This window comes from Hippichthys cyanospilos, chromosome 11 (assembly GCF_059441005.1).
Source record: "Hippichthys cyanospilos isolate Australia breed blue-spotted pipefish chromosome 11, RoL_Hcya_1.0, whole genome shotgun sequence".
NCBI classification, from domain to species: Eukaryota; Metazoa; Chordata; class Actinopteri; order Syngnathiformes; family Syngnathidae; genus Hippichthys; species Hippichthys cyanospilos.
In genome coordinates, this window is record NC_142379.1 from 12,362,352 (window position 1) to 12,384,492 (window position 22,141).

Consider the following 22,141-nt stretch of genomic DNA (forward strand, 5'->3'; position numbering starts at 1 on the left):
TTATTGTCTTGGGTGTTTTTTTGCGTTATTTTTTAACGATCTTAATAGAATGGCCTAGTGTATATATACACTACTGTACTGTATCTGAAAATGAAACTGATAATCTGATCATGTTGACAACTCGAAGCCGCAATGATCATTTCAAATGATAAATCTGACTCGTATAATGATTTAGAACGGCAAGAAACGAGAAGAACAATTCAAAATTGTAATGATTTGAACAGGTCAATTTCTGAATGACAAAAATTGATGTTTACTTGAAATGTGGGTGAAAATTGCAATCGGAATAGGATGAACGTTTTAAAGTTGAGGCACCTTGAAAAGATATTTCGAAAATAAGACACGTAAAAGAAATTAAAGAATGTTATATGAAGTATGCAAACAGAAAAGTGAACCCCTCAAAATAAACCCATCACCCAAAAACCAACAGAACATGATATTTAATAGTAAGAATAGAAAGATAAAATAGAAGATAGAAAGATGCCCTAGAAAATAGAAGTAAACATCCTAAAATTGGGACGTTTGAATAGGTCGAAAAAATCTAAAAGTTAGAGAAGAAAAGAAAAAAACTTTTTGTTTCTCAGTTTTGGAAAAAATGCGGCTGGGATAAGATGTACAGTATAAAATTGAAACCTAGTCGGTAAAAAAAAGTAGAAATTACAAAGGGGGGAACATAATAGGGGAGTTGTATTTTGAAATTTTGAGAACAAATTCCGACGGGGATAAAATGAATATGCTTTTATTTTGAAACTGAAATAAACGGTTAGCGACATAACGAACAGTATGAAGAACTGTTTGACGGTTTAAAATGTAGAAAGTAAAAACATGTCTTCGGGATAAGAAGAAAAGTTTGGATCAGTATGAATCGATCTTTAAAAATACAGAAAGAGGAGGAATACAAAAAAATAAATAAATCATAATTTGGGGTTTATTTGGGCAAAAAAAATGCGATAGGGAGCTACAGTAGACTGGAACAGTCATAACGTTCTTGTTTTGGCCTCTAGATGTCCCTATCGCTGCAACGTCGATTCCAACTCCTGTACTCGCTTTGTTGCCATGTGGCGTGCTGCTTGACTCTCAAGTGTGATGACGTTTATTGTCCAGGAGGGAAGAGAAGAAAAAAGGCCAAGTGAGTGAAAGTGGATGCGAGGCTTCCTCTATTAGGATCAACTCATTACCGCCATTGTGGATGGGGGACAATGAAGCGCGTGCTAATGCGCCACGCAAGGAGCATTCACATGCAAAGGCTATGACGCGCACACTGCACATGCTTATTTGAAAGGCAATAGCCGGGGACGTCACTTGTAACTTTTTTTTTTTTTTAATAAAGTTGCTTTTTGTTTATTACAAAAAACGCCATATCGCGATGCATTGATTTCTTTGCGCAATGGTCCTCTGTTGTATCATAAAATTTAGGATTTAAATCTGATGTGTACTTATTTCTTTATATGATGTCCATCATCAGTCGTATCGATCTACATATACAGTAGTTGACTTGGACACGATGACGTCACTAACCAGATTTACTGCTGTAACGATATGATTATGCGCGCACAAGGGTAATCCCCTAATCCTTTGGCCTTCCTTGATGCAGGTGCGTGTGTGTGCCCCCCCTCCATTTGCTGCTGTATCTTAATCCCGGCCGACGACCTCCCGCGTGTGCGTCATTACATGCCCATTGAGGCGGCCGCCATTCACATGCGCACGACGGACCCGGCCGTCTTGTGTATTCCAGCATGCGCATACATGTCATCCATCGTACGACTTACTTTAAATTACATAAAACATTTTCGTCGGCCGACATGACAGAGTGACTTCTTTTCATCTTAAAAAAAAGGAAGTTGTCTTAATTTACTAACAGTACTTCGGAAAATAAAAAAAGGCCAAAAGGGAGAATATGCGGAAGGTTTTTTTTTTTCCTGATGGCGAAAAGAACATTATGCAACTCAAATACATCTAGATGTTGCAGGCAAAGATGAAGTAATGCAATATTTACATTTTTTTATCCATCAAAAAGCCTATCATTTACGTATACATTTTACTTAGAGGCAGAAAAAAATCTATCAGATAGATAGATAGCTAGATAGATAGCTAGATAGCTAGCTAGCTAGATAGATAGATAGATAGATAGATAGATAGATAGATAGATAGATAGATAGATAGATAGATAGATAGATAGATAGATAGATAGATAGATAAAAACAAAAAGTTGCACTTAAATAACACTATAACTTATATAGTATATACATTTTATATAACCCAGTCGTTTGAAATAAACCAGTCAATTATATATTGGGTATTTTAATTTGAAATATAGTCAATATTATAGTACTACTGTTATTAATAGTTGCTATAGACAGACTTTCATCTCTCTCTCTCTCTCGCTGTCTCACACACACACACACACACACACACACACACACACACACACACACACACACTATAGGTCTATATATCCATATATATCTTCCTTCAATATTCTACTGTATACATACAACCCGGAGACCCCGCCTATTTGTGTCCACTAAGTGGAGATTTTTCTTTTGAACTCATTACAGTTTCCCTATCATGTCTTAAGTGTATCCGAGGACATCCAGGTGTGCATGCAATGATCTCTCATGTGTTAGAGTGGGATGCAATTAACTTTGTGTCTTGCTGAGACAAAAGTGGACGACACAGTGGACGCATGGCTGAGTCTCAGGACTGCTGACATATTTGTGCCAACACGATTGCTAATCCATTTGTGCGTATGCGACGTGTGTTGCACTATTTGTGACGAATGTCAATAAAATTGAATGCAATCTAAATACGGTATTTAAGATTTAGAAAGCCGCTATTTACAATAGTAATATTAAGCATATGACTTCGCCTGATTTCATGGCAAATTTGCACCCTTGTAAAAGACTTTCTTTTGCTAACGTGTTAAAGGTTCCAAGGAGGTGACAGCCGCGGGAATTAACGACTTTCACGCCCCCTCTCCTCGCACCACCCAGAAAAAACCCTTAGGCCACAAACCGACGCACCCTCCGCCCCCTCACAATAGTTCCCAAGAACACTCTTTAACTTGGTTTTACTTGCGCGTAAACGCACGTGCTATCTTATTTTTAATTGCACAGTTTAGGTGGGCCGTTTTTTTTTTGTTTTGTTTTTTGGAAAGGTGGGGGTGCTGCAGCCGGGGTGGCCGCCGGTCCGACCGGGCCAATAAACAGCACGCCAGGGGGCCACATCGGCCTTTTTTGCCGAAGCCTACTTCCATATTGAAATGTGCAGGCCAGGGGAGGGGGGCGCGTTGGGGGGCGGGGTCCCGGCTGTACCTTATAAAGCAACAGCACTGGCGGCAGTCCTCATGCCGTCCTGCGCTCGCTTCACGTCCGTCTGATACGCTCTGTCCTCCAGGCCCACGTCAAGCACGGGCCTCCACGTCCGCAAACAGCTGCATGGAAACAATGGACCAATAAACCTTGCCTGGCTTGACAACTTTTCAAGTCAAACGAGCTTGTTCTTTCGCGGCGCCAAGGATTTGAACGTTTTTTTTCTCTTTTTTCTTTTTTTTAAACCGGGATAAAAGTGTAACGGGAAAAAAGGTGTCAAGGTGCGAGTAGCTCGTCCAGTTTCTCTCAAAGTGCTCTTTGTGGGGATGTTGAGCTCTGTGAAGATGGAAGCCCATGACCTACCTGAGTGGAATACTTTCTACAGCGAGGCCAGCGAGGTGAGGACGAAAAACATTTTTTTTCTTATACAAGAGCGGCAAAAATATGAAACACCAACAAACAATGTATTATCGTTGCCCTGTAAAAAATAATCAAATTGTAATATTCTTTACTGGACAAAAATGACTTCAATTCACATTTACTCCAGTCTCATTTCATTTGTAAAATAAATACATCAAGTAATTCAAAATGAAGAATAATAAATGACAATCAAAATGCTGAAGAATGATCTAATTAAAGGGCTAAATGTTCTTTAAACAGTTATCGACGATAAGTGCATTATAGGCAAAAATGAGAGCATAAAAATCTATTCAATCATGACAAGACAACATATTCAATTATTTAAAAAAAATTAAAATCCCAAACGAACAAAAAAGATCATTTAAAAAATATATCTTTTATACGCAAAAACTGTATTTGTAGTATAAAACAATTACATGCGCAAAGTAGGTAAAATATAACATTACAAAGAATAAATATTTGTATACCAAAGAAAGGAAATAAACCCAATTGTTAGAGGTCATATATAGATAATTAAATGTTCTTTTTTTTAATAGCAAATGCTTAAACCAACAATAGAAAAAAATATTTACATACACAATATGTATTTCAGTTGTTTTGAGGGTTTACAATAATTACAAGCCAAGAAAAAAAAACCATTCTATTTATTATACAATTTTTACAAATATTTTAAAGGCGGGAAAAACTTTACAAATAATTATATACACTTTAAGGGCCCTCAAATATTACACTTCATATCAAAATGAGAAAAAAACGAAAATTCAGTCTGTGCTTCTTGTGAAACTTTAAGGTTAAAAGGAATTCATTCTTTATTTAATCAACCAAACTGAACGGCACCGTTTTAAAGTCAAACAAAAATGAAGAGATTTGTTGACGTATTTGCAGTTAGATGTACGGAGTGAAACCGTATGCATTCGTCTATAAATTAAGCACATCAAACGCATAAGAGGTTAAATATTGAAGAGATAATTCAATTAAAAGTTAATTTAATCAGACGCTGATTAAATTACCGCCTCGCTAATATTTAACCAAATTTAGCTTGAATGCTCAAATCTTTTCTCACTTCAAATTTTAAGAAACATTTTATTTATATATTATTGTTACATTCGTTTTTTTCTTTTTCCCCCTTTGCTTTTTTTTTCAAACAAGGTTTCAACAACTTTTTGGAGCAGCTTGCGTTTTTCCGAACGCAGCGAAGGGGGGGAAAAAGAGGCTGCTAGCGTGACGCGCTTTTTACGCACTTTGACGTTCACGCGTGAGTGTGAAATCCGCGCGCACTGAGAGCTTCATTGTGCATTGACGAGAAGAAGCCACTAGCCAAAAAAAAAAAAAAAAATCCTTCGCGATTTACAATGAAAAGCACTTCCACAGTTTAATCTAAATTTCTTTCAATCAAGTTGTTGCATTGGAGGAGGGAGGCAAAGTATAAAATTAGAATACTGATAAAGAGCAGCTAGGCCAAACACCACATTCAATCACGTGACGTCACTATATAGACCACGCCCATAGGGCATATATTCAATACATTAATACTGCATCATCATAGACTTGGTTTTCTTTACGATGTTTTTTTTTTTTTTGGGGGGGGGGGGCAACGAAGACTTGTTATTATGATGGGGAGGGGGGGTGCAACAGGGCAAAGCCCCCCCCCCCCCCCCTCTCTCCTATTGTCATATGAATTTTTAAATTTAAAGATAAAAACATAGCATCTGATTTTTTTTTATAAATAAATAAATTGGTTTCAAAAATATTAATTAGTGTACTTACTGTAGTTCGACGTTATGGTCCCTTAACTAATGGGTGGTATCAGGAGATCAAGTTGCTCCATGCTATTTGGTCTGTTCAGTAAATGGCATAAGGTAGTGGGCAATAATGGCGCTCCTTGCCCTCATGCAGGGCATCACATTGTGCTCCATTTGTTTGTCACTTCACTCCAGCAGTGGTAGATCTGCTGTTCAACTGTAATTAAAAAAAAATAAAAAAAGAACAAGACTGCTCAAAAATGTAAAAAGTTCTAAGTTGGGGAGCTGGGTGTGGGACCAGTGATTGACAGGTGACCAGTCGCCTTTTGCATTTATGGGCCCTGCAATTGTCTGACGACCATTCGAAAAGTCTGCAGTTCACAAAGACTTGTCCATATACAGCAGGTGTGAATGTGAGTGCCAGTGCTTGTGCGTCGACACTTTTTGCAATCGGTTGGCGACCGGTTCACCCTGCCTAAATGTCTAGCTTCCTTGCATCTTAATGAGGAAATGCGGAATAGAAAACGAATGGCTGTACGGTTAACGGACTGGTGTGGCGTTTGTGTTTCAGATGTATTCGTCGCCAAGCAGCATGAACTCTGCCCTGGCTTCCGTGAGCTCCATGGGGCCCATCAATAGTTACATCAACCTCAACCCAGCGGGCGGAGGCGGGGGCGGCGGCCTGAACATGGCATACCCAGGCTCAGGTCTCAGCACGTCCCCGCTGGCCTCCATGAGCTCGGCGCCGTCCCACATGCCGCTGTCCCCAGTGGCGCCCTCACTGGGCTCGAGCTCGCTCACCCAGCTGGGCCCGAGCGCCGCCCCGGGCGCCCTGTCCCACTACGGGAACATGGGCCAGTCCATGAGCCAGCTGGGCTACCCAGCCGGCGCCTCCCTGAGCCGCAGCGGGCCAAAGGAGATCCCGCCCAAGCCGTACCGCCGCTCGCTGACCCACGCCAAGCCGCCCTACTCGTACATTTCGCTCATCACCATGGCCATCCAGCAAAGCGGCAGCAAAATGCTAACCCTCAACGAGATCTACCAGTGGATCATGGACTTGTTCCCGTACTACCGGGAGAACCAGCAGCGTTGGCAGAACTCCATCCGCCACTCGTTGTCTTTCAACGACTGCTTTGTCAAGGTCGCCCGTTCGCCCGACAAACCCGGCAAAGGCTCCTACTGGACTTTGCACCCGCAGTCAGGTAACATGTTCGAGAACGGCTGCTACCTACGACGCCAGAAACGCTTCAAAATTGACGACAAGCTGGCCAAGAAGGCGGGAAAGGAGGGCGGCAAGGGAGGCGACGCGTTGGGCGAGCGAAGCCCAGCGGGCGGAGGCTCGGATGAAGCCGACTCGGCCCACTCGGACAACTCGCACCCGGGTTCGTCCGACGACCAGTCGCTGCCCCGCGGGACCGCCGGCAACGCCTTGCTAGTGCCGCTCGACTGCCCGCCGCCACCGCCCGCCCCCACCGCCATGCCGCCCACCTCCTCCGCCTCCATCTTCCACTCCCAGTCCACCCACCTCCTACCCGGCACCATGGGGCAGCACATGGACTTGCAGAGCGACGCCCTCAAGTCCCTGGACCCCCACTACAACTTCAACCACCCCTTCTCCATTACCAACCTCATGTCCAACGAGCAGAAGATGGACCTCAAGTCCTATCAGGACCAAGTGATGGCGTACAACAGCTACGCCTCCAGCGGCTCGCCCGTGGCCGCCAAGCAAATCTACGACAGCCCCGGACCGGCGGCCATGGACTCTGGTGCCTATTACCAGACTCTGTACAGCCGCTCGGTGCTCAACGCGTCCTAATCCAACGCAAGATGGAGGCTTTCTGAACAGACTCTCAAAGGGCCAACTCGTATGGCGAACCATCTAAGCCTGCATCCTAAATCCTTGAGATCCATTTTAAGGTTCATGTACAACTTTGCCCCTTTTCCTCACTAGTAACACAATTGAGCACACGACCGGCGTCTCTTTCGACCTAATTAAATCTGACTGAGGTGGACAAGAGTAGACTCCTTATCAAGGATATGGAATGGATGCTCAATCGGCCATTGGAGCTTTGATTCCATATCCTATGTCAAGGCTGTCCCAATTGTGCGGCCAACGAGCAAATTCCCGCATGGACTTTATGCTGGCTACCAAGGATCTGGAAGAAATCCCGAGACGGCTTTTCCTAGCCAAATTTTGAAGGACCGTGTTTTTCTTTCCCCCTTATGGAGACTCTCTGGTTACACACAATGATGAAGATCATGACGACGATGAAGATGGACATTGTACAAAGTGTAAATAGCGGCAATGTGTCTGCGCATGTGTGTGTAAAAGGGGTATTTGCATTTATTTATAAAGGGAATAAAATTTAATATATCCTATATTCTGCTTTGTCCAAACGGTTACAAATGTGTGCTTCAGGTGTTACTTTCACGCTTCATGTTACAAAAAGCTGTTAATGCGTCCGGCACCGCATGCCTCTTTGGGTTTAATCTGGAACTAGGGATGTTCCAGAATGTTATTATTTTGGAATGTGGAATATTATGGGACACTGATATTCTGGTACTGAAGATTTTAGAATAGGAGTGTTCTGGAATACGTTTGTTCTGGGATAAATGAATATTCTGAAAAGAGGAACATTATGGGGCAGGAATATTCTGGTATGGCAGTGTGCATTGTTTGGGAAAAGGAATGTGTCCTAATGTTTGGGGATATTCTGGCATAAGGAATGTTATGAGACAGGAATGTTGAGGATGTTGTGGTCAGGGAATAATTTGGGAAAACTAATGTTCCAGAATACATGACTACTCTAGAATTAGGAATGTTATGGGACACAAGATTCTAGAATAGGAATCTTCTGAAATGAGGAATGTTTGAAAATAGTATTCTGGAATATGGGAGTGTTCCTGTATGGAGATTTTCACAACGGTCCAAATTAAATGACAATTGTGGAATAAGGAATGTTATGCATTATGAATTATTATATTAAAGCACATTTCTAGAAAAGGAAATTTCTGGTATAGGACTGTTCTAGTATAAGGAATGTTTGAGAATAGAAATGTCTGGAATGTCAAAATGTTTCCAAATATTTATGTGTCCTATTCCAAAACAGATGACTATTCTGAAATAAGCAATAGTATGGGGCAGGAATGTTCTCTTCTGGCAAAATTATTGGGAAATGTTCAATGCTGGGAATATTCTGGAAAGCGGAATGTTTGGGAAAATCGATGTTATTCTGGAATATGTAGATGTTTGCGGCGAAGGCGGCAAAGTAAACTGTGGTATCACCTTTCAAACAACAACATTCTGCATTTCATTTTCCCCTTGTTACCAGTCAGAGTGGGGTGGCTCGAAATATTGTTGTGTGTGTGTGTGTGTGTGCGTGTGTGTGTGTGTGTGTGTGTGTCTGTGAAGACAGTTACTATTACAAGAGGGGAGGAGAGATGCACTATGGAAGATTTACATACAGTACTTTGCACTATGGAGCTCCCACTGGCCAGGTGGGCTGATAGTGTGTGTGTGTGTGTGTATGCGTGTGTGTGTGTGTGTGTGTGTGTGTGTGTGTGCGTGCGTGTCACAATACTGAGCGGCATGGTCTCTGTGAGTTCAACCAAAGTTGTCACATTGCGGTCCAAAAGTGCCTTTTCCCCCTTTTTCCACATGATCACTTATCAATAAATTGAAGGTTGAGAAACATTCAGGTCATATGACAGAAAAGGAAAAGTCACATTTAAGCTACATGGCGGCTTTTTGTTTTCACAAACTACTTGTTTTTCTTCGTGTCCTTATATTGTTTATTCTTCTTTTCATTGTGATGGCCATCATTCGTGTTTCTTAATAAAAAATGGTTCAAATGGGGCAAATGTTGTGTTGTCTTTTAATAGTAAAATATTGCAATTGCATAACAGCATAGGTTATCAAAACAAAATATGTACATAATTTCCCACACTCACACACACATTTGCAACCAAAACAACCTTTTGTGGACAATATTGCAAATCCATGCTCAAATATTGTACTTTTGCAGCCAAACTTTGCATTATAAAATAGTACGACTGCACTGTATGCGAGTGATGGTGGGCCCAGAAGCACCACCAAGGTGGTCAGATACTTCGTTGTCTTGTTGAGACAGCTCGAAGCCAAATGGACACGGCGTGCGGCAGACTAAACATGGCCGCCTCACACTGAGAGCCTCAAAGAGCGATCTGGGCGAAGGCCGTCGGCGGGCAGTCCGCGCACGGCTCCTGACCCCACCGCGACCCCGGCGCAGAATCAACAAAGACGGCGGGAAGAGGTTTGCTGTTGATTTTTCTCTCCTTGACACATCTGACGTCGGCCATTTATCGGCGAAGGGACGACGTATGACATCAAAGAACCACACAAAGATGAGTAAGGGATGATGGCTGCAATGACGCGGAACACCCAGAAAAAAACCTGAAAAAGTAGATAATGTTAAATAAAGTATTAGAAAAGAAAAATATTGCATTACTCCTGAACATTATTTTATGACATATAATATTGTAAACCGGCATTTCGTGTTCAAATATTGTCCTACAAGGTGACTCGGTATGGCAGTGGTAAGCACGTCCGCCTCACAGTTAAGAGTCCCGAGTTCAAATTCAGCTCGCATCGGTCTTCCTCTGTGGAGTTTGCATGTTCTCCCCGTGCCTGAGTAGGTTCTCCCCAGGCTTCCTCCCACTCTCCAAAAATATGCACGGCAGGTGTATTGGACACTCGAAATTGTCCTGAGGTGTGCTTGGGTGTGTGAATGGTTGTACGTCCCTCTGTGCCCTGCGATTGGCTGGCAACTAGTTCGGGGTGTACCCCGCCTACTGCCCATATATAGCTGGGATAGGCGCCAGCAGGTCTGCGACCCTAGAGAGGATAAGCATCTGTAGAAATTGGATGGATGGATGGATGGATGGATGGAAACTTTTTGCCGACTTCATTTGGCCCAATCTTATCTTCTTCTCTGGTGGTGATGTGCGTCTTGAGATTAGAATTGAATTTGACTGCCATCTATGGATATTGGCCTACTGGCAGCATAGTAACATCTAGGCATTTTCTTGAAAAAAATATGTTTGTTCATTCGTTGCATTTTAAGCCGTACATGTTGAAATTTTGTGTAAAATGTGCCATTGCCGGGCAAAAAATATACACAAACTGTTAATTGCCTTTTTGTTTTAGTAATTATGTCATTCCTGTGTTTTAATAAAAATACATATGATAAAAAGATACAAAAGGAATTTTGCCTTTTTTTTGGGGGGGGGTGGCACGGTGGTAAATGAAGTCACAGCATCACTTTTACTAGAACTTATAAGGTTGTTATGAAAGTTAAAAAAAAAACCTTGTTGAGCTCTTGTGATGAACGTTTTGAAAAAAGGGAAAGGTGGAAGTAGAAGAAGATTGACCTGAGGCAAAAGATGAAGTTTTGCATATGTACTGACAAGAAGAAGAATAGGAGGAGGTGGAAGAGCGAAAGTGCGCTCGCGACACTCTCATCCTCTTGTTTAATATTTGACCCCCGGGGCAAAACAGACAACTCACACTCATACACGCAATTAAACAATTAAAACTGAGATAAGACAAAAAATAGGAACAGAAAACAACAAGCAGAAAAGGAGAGGACTAAAGAAATGAGAATTAAAGAAGTTGGGAGAGAAAGTCTTCCAAATAAAGAAATGAGAAGAAGAGCAAGAGCGAGAGAAAGGTGTGTGCGTGTGCATGTGTGTGTGTTTTCAGGCGCTAGGATGCAAATGAAGCGGTGCATCCTGGATCCTGTTAGGTGGATGTTGTGTTTACTCTTCTTATTGCCTGTGGGGAGGGAGGGGTGAGGAGAGGGGGAGGAGGAGAAGGCAGGGGGGGGAATCAGGGGAGGAAGAGGGGAGGCCGGAGGGGTGAGAGGAGGAGGAAAGAAGCTCTTACAGTTCTTGCCTTTAGGACGTACACTCCTTTTCTTAATAGATGACATGATGCACGCACACACACACATACACACACACACACACACACACACACACGGTAACTGCATACACACAGTTTATATCATATATATATATATATATATATATATATATATATATATCTTTACATTGGGATGGGTTCTTCATTGGGCAATGCCTTTTACGAGTTTTTGTTACAAAAAAGGCCTCATCATACCAAGGTAACTTGCCAAGCGACGAACCATCTGTTCACTTAACCAACCACTTACTTCACCAACTAACTAACTAACTCGAACAGCTCGATCAAAACTCTCTCGCTTCTTACGTGCTTCAGTCATTTTATAGTCTTTTGATTGTGTAATTCCGTAATCCTGCTCACTTTGATGAAAATATGAGAACAGCCAGTTAATCATTATTGAGTGACTAAGTCAGCTTAGAATGGTGAATAATGCCAAGACTCACTAATATATGTCGCAACTAAATATTCATTTCACTGACTGGTAAACGTGTGTACTGTAGCACCACTGCAACTGCGCACCTACATACACTAGTAATACAAAAACAGTTACAAACCAAAAAAGTAACTTAATTGGATTGACATCTAAGCTCTAAATAAAAAAAAGTGTATACACACACACACACTCACACATGGTGAGTTAGTGTGTCAGTCAGACGTTCAGATAAACGCTTGGACTTTGTCCTGTCGGGCAAAGAGAGGCCTGATAAAAAAAAAAAAAAAAAGAACGTTCCGGAGACACACAGACGAGAGTGATTGCGTTAAACACTAAAAGTGCGCGTGTGCGCATCTGCATGTGTGTGTGCGTGCGTGGGAGTGTACAGTATATATGGATCGACGGAAGGCAGGGGAAAGGTAACCAATAGTTTGGTGCTTGAAACCTTCTACACAATCCTCGTCACAACGTTTTGATTTTAAACACTGAAATTTCCTTGACTTTTGCACATTTTTATCCATACGCTAGTCACATGGCGCTTTTCTTCCAACCTTCTGGTGCCACTGACCCACATTCCCTTCTTCTGAGAATCATTAAACATTTCTGTTGTTATCTGCATTTCTCTGTTATGACGGCAAACCTGTATACCAAATTGCTCGCACAAATTCCATAATTTTCTAAACCCACAAGAAACAATCAATTCATCGAGGCATGCTCAATATTTGTTATGCTAGTCATTATATTGCTTTTTACGAAAAAAAGTACAGGCTATATTGCGAGATGTACCACGGACACATTTTATGTACAGAACTTTGTGTTGTGGTTAGCCCTGAGTAAAGTTGCACCAAAGCGAGGAAGAATGTGAGCGTGTAGCCAAGCTTCCAAGATTTATGATATGCAACGGTCACAAACATAGCAATTTTACACTTGCTCTTTGTTTTGCGTGTTGAGGATTTGCCGTTCGAGGAGTCTGAGTGGTTAGCATTTAGCTTAGCTTAGCAAAAGCACGTCTTAGGAGCTAAGCTTTTGTTTACGTTTCCTCTTCAGCCTACATTACAACAATAAATGGAGATTCCACTGGTGGTTGGTCTTCAGTCTCCTGGAGTTGCCATGACATCATTTGTTTTATTTGTGTTTTCGGTTTACTACCGTGAACAGATTTAGGAGCATTACCGACACCTGGTTTGGAGTGCAGCTACTCTGATTGACTCACAATTTTTCCTAACTTAGACAAAACATCGACTTATTTAGTAAAGTATTGTCGAGTTTTTATTCCTTAATGTAAAATGGAAAATTTTGTAACTTGAAGCAGCATGTATTGTGCTACGTATTGTATCAGTTACAGTATAGTATTTCATAGGATATGTAGTATTATATACGGCATACTAATATTTATAGATGCGTGTATATCAGTATTTATCATCTGTTGTAAGGCTTATGTGTAGTAGCATGTACGTTATTGTAATGTGTTGTGGAATGTATAGTATTTTTAATAGTAGCATATATAGTAGCATGTAAAGTAATATTCACAGTAACAGGTATAGTAATAGTTGAAATTACTGTATAGTAAACTGTATAGTAGCATGCATAGTTGCAAGTATAGTCAGTGTTGTAATATTTTCATTGTAAGTATTGCTGCATTTAAAACAGTTTGTTAAATTGTAATTTGTTTGTATTATGTAAAACATTAAAGGATGTAAAGTAATGTTTATAGTAGCATGGGTATTTTAGCATGTAAAGTAGTATGTACAGTAGCACATGTAAGCGCAATAGAGAAGATGCAGGACCAAGTGTAGTAGCCTGTATCCTATCCTAGCACGTGTATAAGTATCTATTGTATTTGCCATAGGTCTATAACAGTAAAGTGAGCGACAAAATTATTTAAAAAAAATAGAATACAGTATGGCTCACTAGACAGGTCATTCATTTATTCAGAAGGTCCAGAATCACATCAATATAATCTACAATATTTCTAAAGAATTCTTGTCGCTGGCATTTCAAAACAGCTCACTCAAATTTGTACATTTGCCAGATGTAATCATGTTCGCAGCAGTTTTTGCACACACAGACCTTTAGGAAATCAGGTTCCTAGTGCACTGGCGTCAACCTGTTGCGCTGAACTGGGCTGTGTTCCGCCGGTGTCTTGGGGATGTTTGCTCATGCGTCAGATGGGAGCTGTCACGGCAAATATCCTCAGGACCTGAGGAGCAGGGGAAAAAAAGACATTTCGATGAGCTTGAGAGGCGAGAGCGGCTCAACGACAAAAACGACAAAAACACATTTTTGTGAAGCGATTAACAACCAAGAATAGTTAGCAGTTACCAAGAGCCTTCTATAACAGTTTGTGCTAACCCAATAAACTAAAATGTTGTACATATTAATGACTTCGATTGGAAAATGATGTGACGTGCCTCCAGACTCTACGAGCCCTTGGAATGATCTTAGGTTTGTTTCACACAGAGATCCCTGTGTAAATCCTGAATACGATGATTAGGTGACAAAATACGGCTAAAGTGGGTGTGCCAAAAGCACAACTTCAGACCGAACTAGTTCTTGAACTTAGCTTTGTTGTCGTCCACACGGAGCTCAGAATGTACGTTTCCCTCAGAATCACAAGATTGGATCATGAAAGGGTTGCCAGACAACGTCAACTGATTTCTACAGAACCCCAGCGGACTACACCAGACCCGACTAGTCCTTGAATCGAGCTTTGGTGGCTTTGCCACGGACCCATGTCTACATTTCAACCAGTCGAACAATTAGATTATAATACAGTCAGTGATGATTGCTTTCAAAGCAACCCAAGCACGCCTTTAGACCCGACTAGGCCTCGCATTTGACTTTAGTGCTTTCAAACAAGATCACTGAATACATTTTACACACAGAGAAAACTCCTTTAGACCCGACTAGTCCTTTGACAAAGGTTTAGTCTCTTCCACATAAATTCACGTACCGTATATGCTTTCGCCCGCAATCAGATAATTAGGTTCTAAAGGGCTTGTGTAATAACGACAACTGCTTTCAACAAAAGCCAAGCTTACTCTTCCAGACCCGACTACTCCTCGGACTGAGTTTTGGTCCTGTCCTGGCGTTAGCATTGCTTCGCGTCGTTAAAATTGTGATCTGACATTGATAACTGCTTTCAACACAACAGGGCAGAAGAAGTGAGCGTCAGGTGATAAACTTCACACCCGTCCCGGCATTACCTTACACACAAATAACAGTCCAACATTTTTTCCAGTTCTTAATTGGTGTTTGTGCTGTTTAAATAACATGGGACAAAACTGTTGTGCTCTTTTTTTAGCTGATTTAGATCAATAAAGCAGTGATAGATGACAGAAGAAATATTGATATGGCGTGCGTGTGTACGTGTACACACGTGTGTGTATGTGTGTGACAAAGCATCACAAGTGTGACTTTGCAAATACAGCGACAACACAGATTAGTTAGCTGCAAATATTTGCAGCAAATCAGATAATTCATGTTGTTTGAGAGCAGCACAGGCAAACTTTGATTGTTTAATATGACACCGGCTCATCATCTCATTGACTCGCCTAAACTCGGGAAAGGGCCACCTCATTAGGTATACCAACTCATATGAGCTCAAATTAAATACAAAAGTCACATGTTTAAATGGCAACGTCGGAGACCCGTGCAATGTTTGTTATTGTGCTGGGACTAGTCGGGTTGGCGTGGGGCTCTTAAGTGTACCTGATGAGGAGGCCAGAGGCTGTACTTTCTGCCAACTCAAGGGAAGAAAGGTACACACACAAGCATCAAGCCCTCAAGTTATCTTATCGCTCATCACAGGTGTGCAGGTTGAAGAGGCCCCACCCATTACCGGTTTCCATCTGGGATTCACTTCTTACTTGTACAGTGTGTGTGTGTGCGTCATAAAAATATGTCCATTTTACATATGTCAGTGTTTTCAGCCCAACTTGGCCCTTTCAACTAAACTGTATGGGATACACGATCAAAATATAAGTCATAATAAAAACTAATAATGACGATACATTTGAACAGTACAAATAAACAGGGTATGAAAAAAAATAGTGAATTTAGAGTGATTTTACTCACAACGCACACACTTTTCCGAAAAAGTTCAACAAAAAGCAGAGATGGAATGCTTTATACAACAATGGTGTGCTTTGGATGTGTACTTAATGATGTATCTCGTAATCGTTAGGATTGACTGGTCGACCCACGCGAGGATTCTTTTCCGTGATGAAATCATCATAAGGCCAAAATGGCACCATGTACAGATTGAGCGGTGGCGAGCAGCTTGTGCGCTAGCGTAGCACCAGAAGGAATTGAAAAGCAGAGGCAGTCGCACCAGCGTGACAACACACTTCATTAACAGTGTGTGCGTGTGTGTACAGCTGGACACACAAAACACACACAACAATAGAACAGGTCGCCAACAGCTGGCGCAATGAGTGCCACAATCATGCACAATAATAGGAAAACTCTTTCACCTGCTGGCTGTATACATTTTGGAGTTCATTTTGGAGTTTGCACGACTAAAATATAGACTGAACTAGGCAAAGGATTAACTTTTGGCTTTATTTTTCTTTTTTTTTTTTTTTTACTTTATCCCTCATCAAAACACGGATAGAGTTAAAGTGCTATGTTTGTTTTATTATTGTATTATTGCCATTGATTTACTTGTTCAATATTGATTATGGAATGTCAGCTGACATATTTACTGCACACTTTCACCAATATTATTTAACTTCATTCCCTATCATGAAATGTCATTTCATATTATTTAAGTCATCCCCTCCAATCCATTAAAAAAAATTTAACTTTAACGCCTTTTGCTGTCAATGGCAGTACATGAGTTAATATCAACACACATCATTTAAAGGGACAATGTGTAAGATTTAGACCGTTTTTAATTAAAAAGGAACAAATTAAATGATTATAATTGTCAAAACTTGCAAATAAATGTGGGTGGGGGTGGCACTCCTCCAGAGGTTGACGTCTGTTATAGCTATGGGGTAATCGTAAATGCAGCACTTCCAATATAATTCCATTTCGTTCAAGACTTTCCATCTATTTCATCATAATGCCAATTTTCACTATCATTCCACTTCATTTAACATCATTCAGTGGCATTCAAATTGTTTAACAAATCACTCAATATTGCATCATTCAATACTGATTTTTTTTTACCATGGTACGTAGCATTTGCGATCAATTTCCCTCTATACAATTCCGTATTATGCAATATCAGCAATTATCATTCCATATGTATCTGTAGTATATGTTTTAAGTTTCAGTTTGTGAAAGTGAATAATTCAAACTAGTACATCATTGGTATAGGGTGGTGGTGGGGTCCCGATCAGCGGCAGCTGCAGACCTGCTCTCGCATCCTCACAGGAATTCCATTCTTACTTTCACCCCTCTGTGACTTGATGTTGTTTGTACGCCGCCTCCAATCAGAGGACCCCCGGCCTGCCCCAATTAACAACCACCCCACCACCGCTTCCCACACACATACTGATGCATTGAGTGTGGCAACCAGCTGTGTCAGATTAGCGAGCCTCCGCCCAGGCCATTAAGATGGGAGCTTTGAAATTAACACTCACACACCAGAGAGACAAAAAAAAAAAAAAAACTGTGAAGAAGACACACGTCAACCTGGGGAGGATGCTACTCTTGTGTCTGGCCCAAATCCAAACCCAAAAAGCAACATCTTAAAAGTGGATTTTTTTTAATTGATTTCTATTCTTAAATACCTGCGAGGGTGTATAATTTTTTATTGATTTCCCATCAATGCGCAAGTGCAGCAAAGTAGAGACTAGAGAGTAAAACAAGCTATGGTTAGCATTGCAACATGCTAACAAAGCGCGGGAACATGCTACGCGATGTAGTTAGCATTGCAACATGCTGACAAACAAAAACACTGGCTAAAAACATGCTCTGCCTCATTTATGTTTTGATTAAGAGACAGGGGACCAAGTGCAGCCAAGTGGAGACTGTGGAGTACAATACCGCCCTGTCCAGAACTACGGCGCAGCACCATGCTAAGCTAATGTTCAAATGCATTTTTAATGCCCCTCATTACGTGGTTCTGCAATGACAACACCAAAGTTGGAGCTGTATATGTTTATAGAGTTTTTTGATGAGCATCAGCTATGTAGTATGACTGAAATATTAGCTAATGCTAGCAATACTAAAATATGCTCGCATTCTGAGATCAGTGATGAGTGAGCAATTTAGAAGAAAAAAAAGGGAGGGGAAGGGGATGGGAATGTATTAGGTGATGAGCGAATAAATACTGCAGTGTTTGTGTGTTAATTAGGTACAATAACTCTTGATTTCTTACTAGAAAGGTCCAGTTTGACCCGCTGCAGCCACCGTAGATGTGGATAATGACATTCGTTGACACAGTCGGCAGTAAACCTTTAGAGAAAATAGTATATTAGTCGAACATTAGTCGTTTGACATTTTTCATTGAAATGTTGACCCTAGTTGCACTTACAAAATTCTACTAATACCATTACACGATAAACAAACCCTACTGAAGAGAGTCCAATATGCATGTCAGGCCAGTATTTGGCAAAATCTGCGTTATGGCACTGCTGACCTCCATAAACAGCATTGCATAATGGCAAAATAATTTGGAAGGTGTTTAGATATTCAAGAAAAGAGCAAGTGAACATGGAGATATTTCTGTTGATAAGGACAACAAAATCAAATTTCTGAAGTGGGAAAAGTAAAGAGGATTTGCTCCTTCCATTAAAATCGGAAATCAGATTGTTGCGGGGAAAAAATAATCAGGGTTCATATGGTCAATATTCTGGCAGGAAGTGACATTCAAACTCATTGAGGATCTCTTTGGCATTGGCTTAAACAGTCAGTGATAAAAGTGCTTAAAATACAATTTAACAAGGCAAGTGGGCCGGCCAGAGCTTGGCAACAGTTATCCCCCTAGGCCGTGTTCTGGAAAAAGAAACGACTACAACTCGAAATTGGATATTTGTGAGAATTTTTGTTTCTACGTGAAATATATTTATTTATGAATACACTGCGCGCAAAAAAAAAAAAGTCAAATGAAACAAATAATTTTTGTAAAAATGTTTTGGAAAAACTAAACAGGTTTTTGTGATGAAAAAATATGATTAGAGATCTGATATATATGAAAAACGATGAAGTAACTGGTTTTGCAAACAGGAATTTGTTTCTGTGATGAAAAGTACAAAGTTGTAGTTGGCACATTGTGGCAAAATGACAAAAATAATTCAAAACTGAAAAAAAAAACGATTTTTTTGTGTGAAATTTCTTTCTATTTTGTGATTTTGGGGAAGTATTGAAACTGAAAATCTAATTTTTCAAGTTGTTTTTGTGAAAAAAGTGTCCTCAATAAAAATATTGTGTGAAGTAAAAAATTAAATTATGTAAATATTGTTTTTTAAATTGACTTTGAGAATAAAAATGAATTAAAATCAGAAACGGGACATCATAGTAGACAGACGGCTGCCGATCTCTGGTTTTAACGGACATAGAAGATGACAAAAAATTTTTTACCAGCGTGTGTGGCGTTAACGAGGAGGGGCCGTCAACAGTTAACCCCCAGGGCCCAATCGCGGGCCTTATTGTATTTGAATAGTTGCCGCCGTCTACTGCCTACAGCCATCTTTCTTCTCCTCCACCCCCAGCAGATAAGCCCAAAGCAGTCACGACCATCACCTTGGTCTTTTCTCCATCAAACATTGACACCAACAGAGAGAGCGAGAAAGGTTCTACCCGAGTTAAAAATTCCAAATCTGGCCATTCCCAAGAAAGAAACCCCCCTTTCACTCTCACTGCCTCCTGTCAAAATAAACACATTGCAAGCTCATTTAGCACGTGTGTGTGTGCGTGCACGTGCGCGAGTGTGTGCGCGAGTATTTATAACACACCACTTGGTATCTGACATAAGCGGCGGCGTTGGGCCTTCCTGGCAGATAGAGGGGCCGCCGCTCGGCCGGCCCGCAGCCCGAAGGGGGGAACTTTCCTGGCTCGGGGAAGCCTCGGGACAATCCCACCTTTCATGGGGGCCAAAGAGAACGCCGCCGCCACCGGCCCGGGGAATGTCTCTTTCTCTCTCTCGCTACCTCTACCGCTGCCCGAAACCCGCCCTGCTCCCGCACTCAAGTCAGGATGTCCTCGCTCCACTTCTCATATATATATATATATATATATATATATATATATATATATATATATATATATATATATATATATATATATATTTATGGTTGATCAGTTTGGTGACCTTTTGAGGTCATCTCTCAGCTCGTGTAGGAGCCGTCAGTCCCACAAGAAAGTGTACATATGAATATTCCTCTTGTATGTCATGTTCTGCCGGCTGCCATAGCTTCAAAACATTCCTTCATCCGCAACTTCCCCCCATAATCTCCCCCCCGCGCCCCCACCTCGAGCTCCACAAAGCTACCTTTTAGCGCGTTTAAAATTAGAATGTGCTGCAGTAGTAGCGAGAGAGGGAGGGAGACTTTCTTTTTCGCTCTCTATTTGGTAACTCCGGCCGGACGGTTTTTGGAAGATGCTGCCATTGCTGCTGCAAAGGCGGCCGCGCTCTTCCCGTAAGTGGCGTTATTCAAAGAGCTGCGGTTAAGAAAAAGATCCAAATAAAGGTGGCATCGATGTGGATGGAGGAAGAGAAGCTGGGGAAAGGGAGTAGGGATCCAAGCCACCCGGGACACGGAAAACGTCCAGGAACAAATTACGGGTGAAAACACTGTGTGCTATATCTAGCACTCAAAGTAAAGAGGAGTCCTATATGGATTAAAGTATTGGCAAATGGCCACAACCCTCAAGTGGAAATACCTTGGATGACAAAATATTACAAGATAAGCACCTTATAAAAGCATTTTACTCAGCAAGTAGAATTTGGCAGCCTGGCCTATCAGGAAATCGCCAGATATTACCACTCCGGGTCGGAAGTATCTATAGTGTAACCTTTTTGTGATAAGTATTAGCATTTTTTGGGGTCAACTTATAGGTACATTTTAAAATTCAACATATCACGAAAAGCAGGTTAAATGCTCAAAAAGAGAATGTAGTCTGAAAATGTGAATTTTGAAAATTCCCAAAATATTGCAAACGGTAAAATAGCATGGATAGGAGGATATCATATTGCTAATGTTCTTCTAAGCGAGATGTTGCTTTTGTTTTTTTCCTGACGCCACCTTGCATCCTGATGTCACGTCAGCCGTTCTTGATCCTTTCCAGGAACCCGCCTGGGTTTTCACTCTTAACAATGTGTACTCACATATGACTCACTCACTGGCAGCATCAAACCTACGTGCGTGTGTGTGTGTGTGTGTTAGGGGCTGCACGAGTTCAGATTTTTCAGTTGGCACTTCAGTAATGTAATGTCAATGAAATGTGAGTTTAGTTGACTGCTCGCTAAGGACATCACTACTATCACTACTATGAGCATGCCATGTTGGTACTATTTAAATAAAGAAATAAAAGCAAAAAAATAAAAATAAAAATTGATGAAAAGTTGTAGGTGACGATGTTTAATGGGATTTTTTAGGTTATGGATTTTTGGTTTCAGGATAAACAAGTGAGAATTTGAGAGAGCTTAATCCGTTCTTATCATTTTGAAGGAAAGTTAAAAGCAAAGAAAAAAAATCTGGCAGTAGCTATATTTTGGGGAATATTTTGGTGCACTGATGACATATATAATGACAAATATATATATATATATATATATATATATATATATATATATATATATATATATATATATATATATATATATATATATATATATATATATATATATATATATATATATATATATATATATATACACACACACATATATGATGACAAATATAATGACTTTTATCATTCTCATATCCACAAGTGAGGCACTGCAATCTACTTGAGTTTCATAAATTTGATTTTAGTCAATATTACTTAGGGTGTCTGAAAAAAAAACCAATCAAACTGGAATTTTTTTTTTTTTTAATTCACAGTAATATTGTTCTAAATCCAACCATCAGTGAAATCTATCAATGATTATATTAAAAATGTTAAACTTCCTTATTCAGCACCCCAAATGCAGTAATACACTGCCCGCTATATGTCAGATTGTGAACTTAACTTAGCTTTGGATCACTACCTTTCTGAAAGTCCCTTAGAAATGAGAAATTAGTAGTAGAAACTGTAGTTTAGGGATTATGGGATGCAGATTTTCATTTAGTGGATTATTTAGCTCACTAAAATGTCCAATTAAAATCTCTCTGATTGGAAT

General features: G+C 40.6%; 1 protein-coding gene and 1 long non-coding RNA gene across 3 annotated transcripts in view; one reads left to right on the forward strand and one right to left on the reverse strand.

The window, feature by feature from the left end:
* Window positions 1-3,353: 3,353 nt before the first annotated feature.
* Window positions 3,354-9,334, forward strand: foxa3 (forkhead box A3). Its single transcript, XM_088426855.1, has 2 exons — window positions 3,354-3,709; window positions 6,045-9,334. The coding sequence occupies exons 1-2, from the start codon at window positions 3,638-3,640 to the stop codon at window positions 7,287-7,289; spliced, it is 1,317 nt and encodes a 438-aa protein (XP_088282981.1). The 5' UTR covers window positions 3,354-3,637; the 3' UTR covers window positions 7,290-9,334.
* Window positions 9,335-9,359: 25 nt separating this feature from the next.
* The window catches only part of LOC148415979 (uncharacterized), a 63,845-nt gene continuing 51,063 nt past the window's right edge, over window positions 9,360-22,141 (reverse strand). For both annotated transcript variants that reach the window (XR_015867127.1, XR_015867126.1), the window contains 3 exons: window positions 18,197-18,273; window positions 13,936-14,065; window positions 9,360-9,905 (listed from right to left, as the gene is read on the reverse strand). This is a non-coding gene — a long non-coding RNA (uncharacterized LOC148415979). The remainder of the gene's footprint in view (window positions 9,906-13,935; window positions 14,066-18,196; window positions 18,274-22,141) is intronic.